General features: G+C 41.6%; 1 protein-coding gene across 1 annotated transcript; it reads left to right on the top strand.

Moving 5' to 3' along the window:
* Nucleotides 1-1,196: 1,196 nt before the first annotated feature.
* LOC133890743 (protein LIFEGUARD 2-like) lies at nucleotides 1,197-4,502 on the top strand. Its single transcript, XM_062331264.1, has 4 exons — nucleotides 1,197-1,620; nucleotides 2,314-2,427; nucleotides 3,732-3,889; nucleotides 4,014-4,502. Exons 1-4 carry the CDS (start codon nucleotides 1,365-1,367, stop codon nucleotides 4,215-4,217), a joined length of 732 nt encoding a protein of 243 aa, XP_062187248.1. The 5' UTR covers nucleotides 1,197-1,364; the 3' UTR covers nucleotides 4,218-4,502.
* The last annotated feature ends 11,795 nt before the right edge of the window (nucleotides 4,503-16,297 follow it).

Raw genomic sequence — 16,297 nt, 5'->3', positions numbered from 1 at the left:
TGCTATTTTTGTTATATTCATGTTAGACAAGAAATCAAGAGTCATGCTATTGTTCTAATGTTGTATCTTAGGCATCTTAGAGCACTATTGCTTTACAAATTAAGTATTACTTTAGCATTATGTTATGATTCATTGCAACATATGAGCATTGTACTAGTCTCTACTATATAAAACGCAAGTGAGTTCCTACGTCACATCTTTCATTACAGTCTAATCTAATAAAAATTTCTAAAATTCAAATAATTTACCTATTTTTACCATCCACTTTATCATTCTCTGTTTCGTTACCAGCTATGGATATAGGACTCATTTTACAAATAAAAATAAATGAAAAATTTATAAGGGAAATTAGTGAATAATCTTTTTTTAAGGATCCGATCTGAAATCAAATTATGTTATCTCTCCTAACGTATTAGTTCGGCGGTGCTCGTATGATTTATTCACATCTTATACTTTAAGTTTGTACTTAATATTATTATATTTAATATTTATATTTTTATTGTAATTAGCTAGTGTCTATGAACGTGAAGGTCACGCAAGCGGGCCATAGAAGGAAACGCAGGCTCTGTTTCGTCTCGCCTTCCTCGTCCTGCACCCGCACCCCTACCTAGCCCACGGACTCTCTCCCTCATCTCGTTGACTGACCGGAATGTGCGCGCGTGCGTGATGGGCCTCCAACTACCAATCCAACGCGCCCGCTCTCGCGCGGTCGCGATTGCCTGGACTCGGTCCACGGGCACGCGCACAGGAACCGTTTACGCCTCCCCCTCACCGCCCGCCGGGCCCCACCGTCCTCAACCACCCAATTCCAAAAATTCAAATTCGAAACGAACCTTCCCAAAGCGTGGGCCCAGCCCACTCGTGACCCCACTGTCATCCAGTACGGAACCTTCCCGACGCCTGTCTCCCGCGTGCGCGTCGTCCCACCCCAACGCGACCCCTCCCGACGCTCCTCTCGCCCGTGGGCCCAGGACTTCTCGGACCCACCCGTCATTAGCGTGGCCGCGCAGATGACAGACCCGTTTGGATAGATTTTTGAAACTTTTATGGAAAAAAATCAGAAACTATTCAAATCTCGATTTCTGATAGCTTTTAGTTGAGAAAACTATTATAATTGATTCTTACCTTTTTTAGTTTTTAAGTGTATTAAAATAAAAAAAATTATTATAAAAATGACAACCGCTCAGAGGCCTATAATATCCGACCCAACTCGTGTTCGTCTTCCACCACCAAATAGGAGTCGCCGTCCTAGTCTTCGCCGCCGTCGTCTCCGCCCGCTTACTCCTCCGCGCTCGCCCCCAGCCCACCCGCGAAACCCTAGCCCTCGCGCTACCCGGAGAGAGGCCTTCGATAGCGGCGGCGAGATGTTCAGGTACCAGAAGGGCGGGGACCTCGAGGCGGGGACCTCCGCCGGGCGGGAGCTGTACCCGGGGATGCAGGAGAGCCCCGAGCTGCGCTGGGCGCTCATCCGCAAGATCTACGTCATCCTCTCGATCCAGCTGCTCCTCACGGCCGCCGTCGCCGCCGTCGTCGTCAAGGTCCGCGCCATCCCCCACTTCTTCACCTCCACGCACGCTGGGCTCGGGCTCTACATCTTCCTCATCATCCTGCCCCTCATCGGTGAGGCCCCCTTTCTGTTTCAATTTCCGTTTTCCTATTTTTTGCACCTCGGATTTTCCGTAAGGGTGCGTGATCGGATTGGTGGGGAAATTAGGGTCTCAAGGGGTTTTCTGCAAATGCCTCGAATATATTCTGCAATCGTGCGTTGCTACGGGCTGCAGATAGAATTGGATGCTGAATACGCGTGCGATTTTTATACGCGTGCTATTTTTCGATCTAAACTGCTGATTTTTCTTCATTTTTGGGGGAATTTTTTCGTTCGGATACGCGGGGGAGGTAGTTGGGTTCAGGGTTTGTTCTGTAATTCTGTCGAATGTATTCTGCGCTGCTGCGTTGATTAGATTACAGATTGCTGAAGCTATAATCGGATGCCCAATTCCTAGGACACGCTTGCTACTCGTATCAGTGAAATGGTTCGAGTAGTTAGTTAATTACGTAAAGTTTGGAGGGCCTAGGTGGAAGAAGAACGGGAGGAGCTTTGCTTGCGTGCTGTCTCAGATGCGTGCTGCGTGCACATGCATCGGTGCCGTCACGTCGCGGCAAGGGCATCGGTAGGTGGTCACGCGTGAGGCTCGTTGCCGTTTGCATGAAGGCTCCTCTAAACTGACCGAATTACGTGTCCCTGGGATTGATGGGTAATAGTTGTGAATTTCGTGCGCTATTCTAAAAATGTTTGTTCAATCTGCTTTGCAGTGCTGTGCCCGCTGTATTTCTACCACGAGAAGCACCCGGTCAACCTGATTCTGCTTGGCATCTTCACCATCGCCATCAGCTTCGCTGTGGGCATGACATGCGCCTTCACCAGTGGTAACCATCTCACCCGCATTGTTCTTTTTTTTTTCTTCTCTTATGACACCTCCCGCTATTGCTCTGTGCGCCTGCTTGTGTAAATTAGCAATATCACTTCTCATTGTAAATACAATGCCATGGCCATGCTAGTTTTGGGAATAATTTGTTTGTGGTAGGATTACAGAGAAATTTCAGGGAACATGTCCTGGCAGCCCATGTGAGGCATTTCCCCACTCTGTGTGTAGGGTCAAATTGTAGGCATTGGTGGGTATATGATATACTTGTCTGAGTCACATGCTTTCCAGCTTGTGTAAATTAGCATATGACATATCCGTGTAGACGTCTTTTTTTGGCAATGTGGGACTACTTTCGAGTTGCCTACTGCTAGTTTTTGCTTGGGTTTTGCAATACAAATAGCACATAATATGCCATAGCGGTGCTAGTTTTAGGAAGGATTTTATTATGTTAGTGTTATTGAGAAATTTCAAGGAACATGTGCTGGCAAACCATGTAACGAGGCATTTGCCCAATATGCGTGTAGGGCCAAGTTGTAGGTGTTAGTGGCTTTATGATATGATTGTCTGAGTCAGAAGCATTTGGAATATCACCATCTTTTGGAATTGGTCATTTTTTTTATTCGTGTAAAGCATTTAGAATACCATCACCTTGAGGAATTGTTTTATTCCTCTTGTTTCTTCTTTTGCTTTATTGTGAACTTGACCTTTGACCAGGTTTTGCCTTTTTAAACTTGCAAATATATATTTAACTCTTTGGTTTCCATAAAAATTGGTTGAAACGTGGAACTTGAGAAGTTATTTCCTTTTGTGTCTGGCCTCTATTTTCTTTCTTTTTGCAAGATGCACTGTGTTTGTGATATATTAATAGTTTGAATATTACTGTCCATGAAAATAAGCTACCATTTGGACACTGTTTTAGTATGATTACTGTTTAGGTTGGGGGTTTAGCTGAAAGTCAATAACAAAACAAGAGGGATTTTCACATATAATCAAATTGTTATAGGCATTGCACTAAGAGATGCTTCGTATAACAACTACTTTGGTCATCCTCAGCTGGGCTAATCTTGTTTGATTTAAGTGATGCATATTCATTTAGCATACTTCCATTGGATGTTGAAACTATGTAAAAGTTACTTGGGTGAAGAGATATACAGAGATGACTTGAAACCAAACTTTTAGCTGGCAATTTAGGTTACACTTGCAATCTTTCTATGTTCCGCTCTTTGTTCTGGTTATGTTTCTTCCCTTTTTGTTTAAAAAAAAAAGGAATGTACCAATTGCTAATATAATCTGTTATGTGGACAGGCAAGGTCATTCTGGAGTCTGCAATTCTGACAACAGTGGTTGTGGTTAGCCTGACTGCTTACACTTTCTGGGGTGCAAGGAGGGGTCAAGACTTCAGCTTCCTTGGTCCTTTCCTGTTCGCCTCGCTCATAGTCCTGCTTGTGTTCGCATTCATCCAGGTCAGTCAGTTGTCTACGAAGCATCCTTCCGTTCCCTATGCGATGTGATACTATTTACTTTGCCAGAACCTTCCCCTTCCCCATTTGGTATTCGACACTGATGGTGACCTTGTTGCCAATGCAGATCCTGTTCCCGCTGGGCAAGATCTCTCAGATGATCTACGGCGGTCTGGCGTCGCTCATCTTCAGCGGCTACATCGTCTACGACACGGACAACATCATCAAGCGCTACACGTATGACCAGTACGTCTGGGCCGCTGTCTCCCTCTACCTGGACGTCATCAACCTCTTCCTGGCCCTGATGACCCTCTTCAGGGCAGCTGACTGAGCGCGCCGGGCCGCCGGTGCTCCTTCTATGTACGCTTCTCGGTCTCACGTTGTGAATACCGCTGAATGGTCGTGCCCAGAATTCCCAGTTCCTAGAATTGTATAGCTGCGTTACCACTAGTATATTTGGTCGTCGTCTTTGCTGAGTTGAGTTGGTGTCTACGTAGGGATCACAAAGAAGTTGTATCTCTATTCTATGCCTGGATATGATGTTGGATTTGGGTTGCTTATCACATGGAGGCTGGTTAACCTTGGATATGTTTTAAGGGACATTGCTTTATTGTCTTGTTTGCTGTTTTACCCCGAATCATACATTTGTGTATCGACACGGCATGTGACCTTTTTGTTTACGTTTGTCCGCCCTGCCTAGGTAGATCGATCGCTTGTTGTACGCACGAGTATACATGGCGAATATATATACAAGCTTTCTATATTTTAGGTGCTTGAAGGAGGCACTCGAGTGGCAGAGGACGGGCAGCATGTTTTTTTTTTTTTGACGTTTGTCCACCCTCCCTAGCTATACACGGTGAATATATGTACACACACGGTGAGGTTATTCTGTGTCTATATGTAGTTGCTATTCGCAGTGTGCACATCCTTCAGTTACAACCTGAAATACTGTGAGTTATAATTTATTATTCGTACTGTACACATCCTTCGATTACAATCCAAAACACTATGAGTTGCAACTTGTTAGGTAGATCAGTTACAATTTCATATCTAGAAATGCATAATTGCAACACGAGAAGCTAACACTATGAGTTACAACTTGTTATTCGCACTGCGCACATCCTCCGGTTACAACTCGAAACACTGTGAGTTATAACTTGTTAGGTAGATCAGTTACAACTTCACGTTTATAAATGTATAATTGCAACACGAGAAGCTAACACTGTAAGTTACAATTTGTTATTCATACTGCGCATATCTCCCAGTTACAACTCGAAACACTGTAAGTTGTTACAAATAGACATTTAGCATGTGATCAATTAGCACACTAACTGCTTTTCAGTTATTGAACCAAAGGGCAACCATTCACTATTGAATGGACATGTTCATGCTCTTTGAACATGTATATATATATGTGTGAAACAACAATCAATAAACAGAGACTACTCACTCTCAAACTCTCTCAAATCACTCTCAATACGTCATCAGCACTTAGAATCATCCAAAAGAGCATTTGGCCATTACACAGCAGCAAGAAGAAGAAGAAAAAGGGCCAACCGACCTCACCAACAGAGAAGGCACGAAGGCCTCTCCCAGAACAAGGTACAAGACAGGAGATGGCTTCACCTTCATCCACCACTGGAGACATTCTTCGCTGTTTGATGGACTTAGAGGCGGCAGTTCTACGGCACATCTAGCCGTTTGGCCAACGGCGTGCCCGTCGTCGTCGCCGTCGCCGCACACGTCGTCCTCGCCGTCATGGCCACAACCACGACCTTCTAAGGGCTCAACCAGCCCCTGCCCCCGCCGGCCCTCCACCGACCATGGCAGCACGCAGTGGTGCTACACCTCTCTTCAACACCACACTGGAGATGGCATCCAAGGAGGAGGAAGATCCGGAGGAGCGCGTGTTGTACTCTCCAGAGTACACTCCGCTGTCTTCCTCCATTCCAGTGCCACCCACTGGCACTTCCACGGACATGGCCGACGCGATTCCTCCCACTGCGGTGGTAGAAACCACGGAAGGCCACCGCCGCGACTGGATTTTCCATGTTTGGCGCGGCAGAAGCCTCCTGGGAACAATGGCAGACTACAGTCCTGCCTCTCCTTCCTAGGGCTTCGATCTGAACACACCTGCCTTCATCGACTCCAGCATTGAAGTTGTGGAAGTCATCTCGGAGGACCCATCCACCACGGTCTCGATGGCCGCTGCTCCATTCATCCAAATAACTGACTTCTCTTCATCAACTACCGGCTCCATAGTGGCTACACCAACTGCACCGCTCGGCCGCACCCTCCGTCGCTTCGCCACTGCAGTAGCTAACCGCCGTCCGGGCCTCCGTCCGGGGTCATGGGCCCTTGCGGCCTTCGACCTCCCCTCTGGGGGGTTCTAAACGCGCCCAGGCGCGTGCGCGTGCAAGGGGGAAAAGGGTGTAGCACCCCTCGGCCGGTGACCCCCCTCTGCACGATGAACGACCGGTGAACCGGCAGTCCGGCCCCTCTGCTCGGTGACACCCCGCCGTGCTGACTCCTCGGCCGGCGGCTCGGCGACCCTCCCGGTGGCTCGATCCGACTAGCCCTCGGCTTGGCAACCCCACCGGCGGCCCGGCCCCTCTGCTCCGACGGCCGGCCGCTGCTCCGCTCGGCGACTCAGCCACCCGTGAAGGCCGGCAGCCCGTCCGACCCTCTGCTCCGGCGGCTCGACCGGTCGCTGCTCTGCCCGGTGCCTCGGCTGACGCGCTCCCCGGTCGACAGCCCCACGTGAAGGCCGGCAGCCTGCCCGACCCTCTGCTCCGGCAGCTCAACCGACCGCCGCTCCGCCCGGTGGCTCGGCCGACCCGCTCCAAGGCCGGCAACCCGCATGGCCCCTCGGCCGACCGCTGCTCCATCTGTCGGCTCGGCTTCACGACGGCACCGGAGCCCAACCGCGACTCCGTCGTCGTTGCCGACCGCCGTCGACGCCCGCCACCTCTCCCTCGGCTGGCGACCCAAACACCGGCTACTCGGTCGGCGCGCCCCACCACTGCTTCGCCGCCGTTGCCGACCGCTGCAGGCGCCCGCTTTTCCTCGGCTGGCGGCCCCACCCCCCACGTGATAGCCGGCCCAGCTCCCGAGAGACCTGGCGGCGGCGGCGGCTCCCAAGGCGGAAAACCCTAACCGGCCACTATATATACTGCGCAACAGGAAGGTGGGAGGGGGCGCTACGGGCTGGGCCGAAAGGCCAAAAAGGCCTCAGCCCATCAGTCAAAAATATTGAAAAATTGGCTTTTTCACAAAAAACCCCTCGGGTTTTCAGCATTTTATAGCCAATTTCAGTATTTAATTTTACAGTTCTGTAAAATCACGTTATAGCCCCAATCTTTTAACTATAATTGTATTTCGTTCTATTTATGTTGTAAATATATACGTTCCAGTCCTTGTATTCTCGGGAAATCTTATATGTTACATGCATTTTACCATAATGCATTCAAATTATATATATATATATATATATATATATATATATATATATGTTTACAACTTAGTTTTTGCAATAGCAATTAATTTTTATATAAAATTCATATTATTGCAAAATATGTGATTATCTCTTCACTTGATATAACACTATACACCTTTAAAGGTGATTACCCTAATTCATACTTCATATTGACCATACACAAGGTAGTATCTATATACTACTGAGGGATCTACACTATATTTACATATAGTGACTATCCTCAACGTGCGTACCCAATGTGTATATGAATTAAAGAAGGTCTACACCAATTTTGGTGATTACCTATATAGTGTTAACACAAGATTTGAACAACACAAATTAGTGAAAAATATGGTATCTACTGAATAATTACATATTATGCCCCCACTACTCAAAGGTTTTCATCATCTTGATGATTACCTTCAAAGTGTTATCAATATAATTTGAGATCTACACTATCTAACTCAAGTATTACCTTAACCTTACAATTTTACACTATTACAACATCACCATGATTATTTAATTTACCTGATATGTAAATTCATTCAATCATTGGTCAACTTGTAGGACAAAATGTCCAATATTGAGTTCGAAAGACTCGAGTTAGATGGCAAAAACTATCTAACATGGGCAATGGACATGAAGATAAGTCTATCATCACGCGGACTTATGACGGCAATAAATCCTCCTCAAGAGGGAGACCCGCCACTTCAAGATCAAATCAAGTATGGGGCTTTATACTACATAAGGCACCATTTACATCCAGATTTAAAATATGAATACTTGATGGATGAAAATCCACATGATCTATGGAATTCACTCAAAGAGCGATATGAACAGCAAAAGACAGTAATACTACCTGATGCACAACGCGAATGGACCAACATTCGCCTCCAGGACTTTAAGTCCATTGGAGAATACAATCATGCTGTTCACAAAATCTGCTCAAAATTGCTTTTTTGTGACAAAGCTCCCACCGATGCGGAGAAAATAGAAAAAACTTTGTCTACAATGCTTCCTGCCCATAGAGTATTGCAACAACAATACCGTGCTAGAAACTATCAACACTATTCTGAATTAATTCATATTTTACTTCAGGCTGAAAAGCATGATGAACTTCTTTTAAAGAATCATCAACAGCGCCCTACTGACACTGCACCTTTACCTAAAGTAAATTCAAATGTTCAGAATACAAAGAGGTTCGATAGCAACAAACGCTGTCTAAAGAACTTCAAAGGCAGGCACAACCACATAAAGAATCAGAAATTCCATAGAAATAACAAGGGGAATAGCATTTTCAATAACAAAGATAAATCTGATATTTGTCGTAAATGTGGTTGCTACAGTCACACAACTAAGAAATGCCACATCCCAAAACACTTGGTTGATCTTTACCTAAAGTCTGTTGGACGAAGCCGACCAACTCAAGGCAAAAGATTTGAAGCTCATTTCAATCTTCAACCTGACACCACCAGGACGACAAGTTATTCCCAAAATGTTCATCCAGAACTGAACAACGACATCACTCTTAAAGAGCAAGAGGACCTTGAGAGCATAGACAATATGCTAGTGGAATTTGCTTCCAATGACTTATTTAGAGACTTCGATTAGGCTCTTAATTAATTAGATATTATTAATATCTATGTCCTACGTAGTGTTGTAATAGGTTATTGTCATACTATTGTATCAACACATTGATACTCAATAAAGTTGTATGTATTCTATATATATCTATGAAGAATTTCACATTCTCTCTCTCTCTCTCTATATATATATATAATTAAGAGGAGATGTGCTTAGTGGATAGTTGTACCACTAACTCTATACTAAGGGAAACTAAATATTTTCAAACTCTGAAAAAGAGTCAAGGAAATGTTTTGACGATCGCAGGACGCGATGCTATGATTGTTGGCTCTGGTCGCGCCATAATCACTCTCCCTATGGGTACTCAAATTACAATCAAAGATGCACTCTTGTATCCCGATTCAACACGTACCCTACTAAGTTATAGAGATATCCGTCAAAATCGTTTCCATATTGAAACCAATGATGACAACAAAGAGGAATATCTCCTCATTACGAAAAATAACGGATATGCAAAACAATACTACAAAAAGTTCCCTCTTTATCCTCAGGATTGTACTATACATACATCAAGCCCGTACCACATGTTGCGTATAAGGTAATTTTTTAAAATCTTGACACATTCCAAATATGGCATGATTGCCTAGGTCATCCCGGTGTTGGAATGATACGAAAAATTATCTGCAATTCAATTTGTCATGGTATAAATACTGCCAAATTCTCACAACCATCGGATTTTGTGTGCACCGTATGTGCCGCAGGGAAATTAATTTTAAGACACTCTTATCTTAAAATTAGAGCTGAACCACTCAAATTCCTTGAACCCATTCAAGGTGATATATGTGGTCCTATCCAACCATTAACTGGACCATTCAGGTACTTCATGGTTCTCATTGATGCATCTACACGATGGTCACATGTGTGTCTATTGTCCACACGAAATCATGCTTTTTCCAAAATTATTGCTCAAATTATTAAATTACGAGCACATTATCCTGAACATAGGATACAATCCATTCGAATGGACAATGCGGCTGAATTTACCTCATATGCCTTCAATGATTATTGTATGGCCCTAGGAATTCAAGTCCAGCATTCAATACCTTACGTCCATACTCAAAATGGTTTGGCCGAATCTCTTATCAAGAGAATCAAGCTCATTGCAAGACCACTATTACATAATTGCAACCTACCAACTTCATGTTGGGGTTACGCAGTCTTACACGCTGCTGACTTAATTCAATTGCGACCAACTGCATATCACATTGCTTCCCCACTGCAGTTAGTACATGGAAATCCCCCAAGCATTTCCCATCTGCGAAAGTTTGGTTGCGCTGTATACGTACCGATCTCACCACCACAGCGTACATCAATGGACCCACACAGGAAATTGGGGATCTATGTAGGGTATAACTCTCCGTCGATCATAAAATACCTAGAACCCCTAACAGGGGACCTTCTTACAGCCCTTTACGCTGACTGTATATTTGATGAGGAACATTTCCCGGTATTAGGGGGAGATTTCAAGTACCAGAAAGAATGCCAGGAAATCAATTGGAATGCTACAGACATTTCCTACACAGATCCACGTACTCAAGAATCTGAACTCCAAGTTCAGAGAATTATAAATTTGCAAAATATTACAAATACCCTACCAGATGTATTTACTGACAATAAAGGTGTCACTAAATCTTATATTCCTGCTAGGAATGTGCCGGAAAGAGTGGAGGTACCAAATAAAACCACTCAAACCCCAAATCAAAATAAGAGGGGGAGAAGTACGGACACAAAAGATAAAGCTTCTTGCAAGCTACCACGGAAACAGAGGAATCCTTCCTCCAAATCAGTAAATGCAAATCAACGTCAAGTTGAAAGACACCCAAAACCCAAGGATACTAAACATCCAGTGGATGCTCAACATCCAGATCCCAGCTCAACGGTGCACACAAATACTGATGCTAGGAAATCGGAACACCCAAACTCAATAACAATGGAAAATCACAATGAGTCAGAAAGGGTAGATGAAATTTTCATCAACTGTATTGATTCTGGAGAATCATTTGACAGAAAGACTACAATTGTCAACACATACTTCTCCTCAAAGATTGCAAACAATCTTCTCAATGATCCAGATCCAAAGACCATGGCAGAGTGCCGTTAGTGCTCGGACTAGACACAATGGAAGAACGCAATCCAGGAAGAATTACACTCGCTCTCCAAAAGAGAGGTATTCATATCAGTGATACCTACTCCTCGTAATATTTTTCCTGTGGGATACAAGTGGGTTTTCGTCCATAAACAAAATGAAAACAACGAGGTGGTGAGATATAAAGCGAGGCTTGTAGCACAAGGGTTCACGCAGAGACCCAACATTGATTTCAATGAGACTTATTCTCCAGTAATGAATAGAATCACGTTTTGATATTTAATTTCATTGGCAGTTCAAAATAATCTATCTATATAATTGATGGATGTAGTGACCGCATACCTTTATGAGTCACTTGATTCGGATATATACATGAAAGTTTCAGAAGGACTTAACATTCCGAATCCAAACGCAAACCGCAACATGTACTATGTAAAACTTAAAAAATCATTATATGGTTTAAAACAGTCGGGAAGAATGTGGTACAACCGACTAAAAGAATTTCTTTTAAAAAAGGATATTCCAACAATGATGATTACCCATGTGTCTTCATAAAGAAATCCTCAACAGGATTTTGTATTATCTCTGTATATGTTGATGATCTAAATATCATTGGAAGTACAGAAGATATAGATGAAGAACGCAATCATCTAAAGACGGAATTTGAAATGAAGGATTTGGGTAAAACCAAATTTTGCTTAGGAATACAACTCGAGCATTATCCTTCAGGTATTTTACTACACCAAGCCGCATATACCTAGAAAATATTGGAGAAATTCAATATGAAAAAATCATATCCTTCAAAGACTCTCATGGTTGTTCGATCTCTTGATATGGAAAAGGATCCATTTAGACCAAGGGTGGAAGGAGAAGAGATACTGGGACCCGAAGTTCCTTATCTCAGTGCCATTAGAGCGCTTATGTATCTTGCAAATTGCACCAGGCTTGATATCGCAATTGCAGTTACTAGCTAGGTATAGCGCTACTCCAACTAAACGTCATTGGACAGGAGTCAAGAATATCTTACGATATCTCCAAGGCACTATAGATCTTGGTCTTCTCTTTAAAAGAAATCAAGATATGGATATGATTGGATACACTGACGCTGGTTACTTATCAGATCCCCATAATGCTAGGTCACAAACAGGCTTTGTGTTCTTAAATAGTGGAACAACCATTTCATAGAAGTCTTCAAAACAGACTCTAGTGGCTACATCCACTAATCATTTTGAAATAATCGCATTATATGAAGCATCACGTGAATGTGTATGGCTTCGCAGAATGATTATCACATACAATAATCATGTGGTATTGGATCTATTCAATCACCAACAATTATCTATGAAGATAATTCTGCATGCATTGCTCAAATGCAAACAAGTTACATAAAGAGCAATATAACTAAACATATTGCTCCTAAAATGGTTTTAAATATGGTCTAATGATCATAATCATTGCTCTCTAAGTTAATCAATGAGTTTTCTCATTTGAACTTACAATGAAGCAAAATACCTGAACCTTGCAAATCCCGTAGTCGTCGCATATTTTTGGAATATAGAAGTTGGTAAGGACTTGGTGAACAAATCATTACTTAGAGATACTATACATATTTTTGGATTATAAAATGTAATACACTAAAAAAAAATGCAAACCATAAAAAACTATACATACCATTTGGATGATCTTATATAATCACATGCTCTATGTGCATACTATTTATCACATGAGATACTTCATATGTAATGACATACGTATGTGGGAGTACATACTCTCGGGAGTAACAAATATGCTTCATATATATATTTTAGGTGTTTAAAAATTTAGGTTTCTAAATTTTAGTGTTTAAAATTTAGGAACAATGATTAGGCGACATGGCTGTCATGTATGTCATGGCTGACAAGGTTTAGGGTTCGGAGAGGGGATTTTCAGTGTTACTGGTGTGCTTACTAAGCTTAGAGGGATGCTCGGGAAAGCAGGTTGGTCCGATGGAGGAGGTAGACATAAGGGTGGGGCGGGGCGGGGCGGCGCTGGTTATGAGTGGCGAAGGACGGTTGGTGGGCCACCTCCAGAACAGGGGAGGCAAGGACACTATGTTAGCCCAGTGGTAGGAGCGTCGTCGGAGATGGATGTGGGCTGGCGGCGTAGGGGAGTTAAACGCCGAAGACTGAGGTTGAAGAAAGAAGATCCAGCAATGGATTCAAATCCGATGGTTGAGTATGTCGGCTAAAATATTTTTTTAAAAAAGAAAATAGGCACATAATCATTAGCATCCACCATATGTATATGGGAGAAACTAGCTAAGGTTAGGGTTACGGGACCAGCAAGGATTAGTTGGTTTTTTAAGCGGGCACGAACAAGTATACATACACTAGGCTTAGATAGCAGGCGCATAAAAAAATTTGGTCGAACAAGCACGTACAGCAGGCTCACCACAATATGCGAATTTTAATCGAGTTTGGCCAAACTTTGATTCCACGCGAATTTTTTTAAAGCCAGCCATCTTATTTTGTAGTCTCGTAAATTTTAAGAGCCACAATTTTGACTTGGGCTCTTATATGCTTCTGCCGAGCACAAACCGAACATGCACTAAAATTCACCATGTGGTGCAATCACGTATACTTGTAGCGAAACCTCGCCCTTAGAATGGTGCGGTTCTTTCGCCGCCTATCCATGACATATGTGTTCTCTTTTTATGGATTTGCTGTATGATGCTCAAACGTCTAATCTTTTAGTTTGCTTGAATATTTATGCACTGACCTTGCCTATACAACTTAGGGTCTGTTTGGATACAAAGTCCTTTTGGAGTTTTGAAAAAATAATATGATTTTGCAAAATACTTTGGTTTTGAAAAACTTATAAGTGTTTGAATGTAACAAATCTTGTAGTTTTGAAAACCATAGTATTGCCAAAACTGTGGTCCTTTTGAAGTTTTGGAAACTCCATCCATGACCTCTTTTTTCTAAACCGTGATATTGCATGGCTCTGATTTGTAAAATTGTAGTTTTTCAACATCATGATTTTTTCAAAACTACGACATCCAAACAAGATCTTACACTATTTGATGGCGTAAGAGCCGACACCTGCCTGGCCCAACCGAACGGTAATCGAATTTGAATTCAAAATTTTTGAAAAAAAAAATCAAAAAAATCTTTAAAAACTAGACACAATTCTAAGACCTTCTGTGAAATTTTTTTTTCAAAAATAATGTCGTTTGCATCATATTCTATATGGGGGAAGTTTAAAAAAAATGAAAAATATTGAAGCGTGCGGCTCAGTTATTAACTCATATTAAGGAAAATTTTAACATGCAAACACATATTTTTCTTGTGTAGAACTTATCTTAAGAGGATTTTTAAAATTGATTTAACTTTATTTAGAGTTTTATTAATTTCTCTATGATTTTTACAAAGTTCACAAGCATAAAGTGAATATGTTAAGAAACAGCATGTAATTAACTTTTTAATGCCTACTATTATTTTTCCTACGTAAATCATAGTATAAATAAACTAATAAAAGTGGTTTCACTAATTTTTGAAGTGTGATGGGTCAGTTATGAATTAATCTAGTCGTAATACATTTACACAATCCTGCATGTTACCATAACTAATTCATGAGTTCATGTATTTTTAAAAGATATAGGATCATATAAGAAGACTAAAAAAATTAGTTTCATGATTTTTGGATTAGCAAAGAGTAAACTATGCATTTAACTTGGTTTAAAAAATAAATTTTCTCACAGAAAATTTTGAACTTTTTTATGAGTATAAATACTTTTATCATGTAGATCATGTTACAAGAAAACCAACAAAATTTGTTTCACTTCATTTGAAGCTCAGATGAATTAGTTATTAATTTTACAAGATTAAGATAATTTTTGTTTTTTTTTTGTTGAACTTCACTGAAATCGAGAAAATCGCTCGATAAATCGAGAAACCGAGCGGTTACCGATAATACGAAAATTTTAAAAAACCGCTCAATAAATCGCAAAAACCGCTCGGTCTAAAATCACAATTTTTTTCTCAAATTTTAAATTTTCCTAAATAAATTTTATCCGAATTTTTTTAAAGTTTCGACTGGTTACCACGGTAACCGCGACTTTTCAATTATCACCGGAGCTCGGTAACCGAGCTCGATCGGTAAGCTGAACCGTGGGTAGGATCAGACAACCATGTAAGTAGTGTGCATGAAGAGCTGTTAAAATTGAACGATCCAAGTTGTAAGATTGTAGGATCCCACGATTCCACCAACACAAATACAACTCGTGTAGTGTTAGCTAGTAGGATCATGGTGGTAGGATCGTGATCCTAGTCGTAGAATTGTGTACGATCGTAGTGAGATCATGGTAGGATCACAAACTTTTCAAATCATGAAAGTTTTTGATGTTTTGTTGTGTCCTATTCATATTCTATGGTAAATCGTTGTCCGGTGATGTTAGAATTGCAACGGGCATGGAACTAATGTGCATAAAGAGCAAGCTTGTTAAAATCACGATCTTAGTCGTAAGATCATACCATCACCGATACGGTTCAAATCGTATCAAGATTCAAGAGTGGTACCTTGAGCTTGTTTGTTATAGCTATAGATCTGAGATTTATGTTAGATCTAAAGTTTATATAATAAAATAAAATGATTTAAATTTTTATTTTTAATTAAAATAAAAACGAGATAGCTCAACTAAATACCCTTAATTCATCTATAGCTCTAGATCTACGATTTCTTAAAACTAGATTTAATCAGCTCTAAAAAATCTTGAATCTATAACTGTGTCAAATAAAGCCCTATAGTGCTGTGGTTGAATCAAGATCCGAGTTCTAGAATCATGTAGGATGGTAGTGGAATGGTGATATGATCATGATAGAATCCAGAACTTCTCACGTTATGAAATATTTAGGTATTTTATTGTGTTATATCCCTGGATGCAAGTTCTATGTTAAACACAATGTAGTAACTATATATTTTAGGTATTAAGCTCCCGAGGTTTGAAAAAACATTTGATTATTTATTATTATTTCATAGTATAAAAGACTTGTAGTGGTACGGTCGGTAAAGTTGCTATTCTAGGCTCAAATGATAGAATATCAAAAAATTTAATTCTATTCAAGAATAAAATAGGTATTCACTGGAAAGTCGTAACCCGATTCAGGATTGGGATTTTGACAACCTTGACAAAGTGACACAATTAGTGTTGTGTAGAGAAGAAAGAGGG

This window comes from Phragmites australis, chromosome 14 (genome assembly GCF_958298935.1).
Source record: "Phragmites australis chromosome 14, lpPhrAust1.1, whole genome shotgun sequence".
NCBI classification, from domain to species: domain Eukaryota; kingdom Viridiplantae; phylum Streptophyta; class Magnoliopsida; order Poales; family Poaceae; genus Phragmites; species Phragmites australis.
The sequence above is the reverse complement of the archived record's forward strand: the minus strand, read 5'-3'. Positions and strand labels throughout refer to the sequence as shown.

Excerpts from the sequence above, each read along its gene's own strand:
- LOC133890743 (XM_062331264.1), top strand. The coding sequence starts at position 1,365 with ATGTTCAGGTACCAGAAGGGCGGGGACCTCGAGGCGGGGACCTCCGCC. Across the intron at positions 2,428-3,731 it reads GACATGCGCCTTCACCAGTG|GCAAGGTCATTCTGGAGTCT; the intron begins GTAACCATCTCA and ends TTATGTGGACAG. Across the intron at positions 3,890-4,013 it reads TTGTGTTCGCATTCATCCAG|ATCCTGTTCCCGCTGGGCAA; the intron begins GTCAGTCAGTTG and ends TTGCCAATGCAG.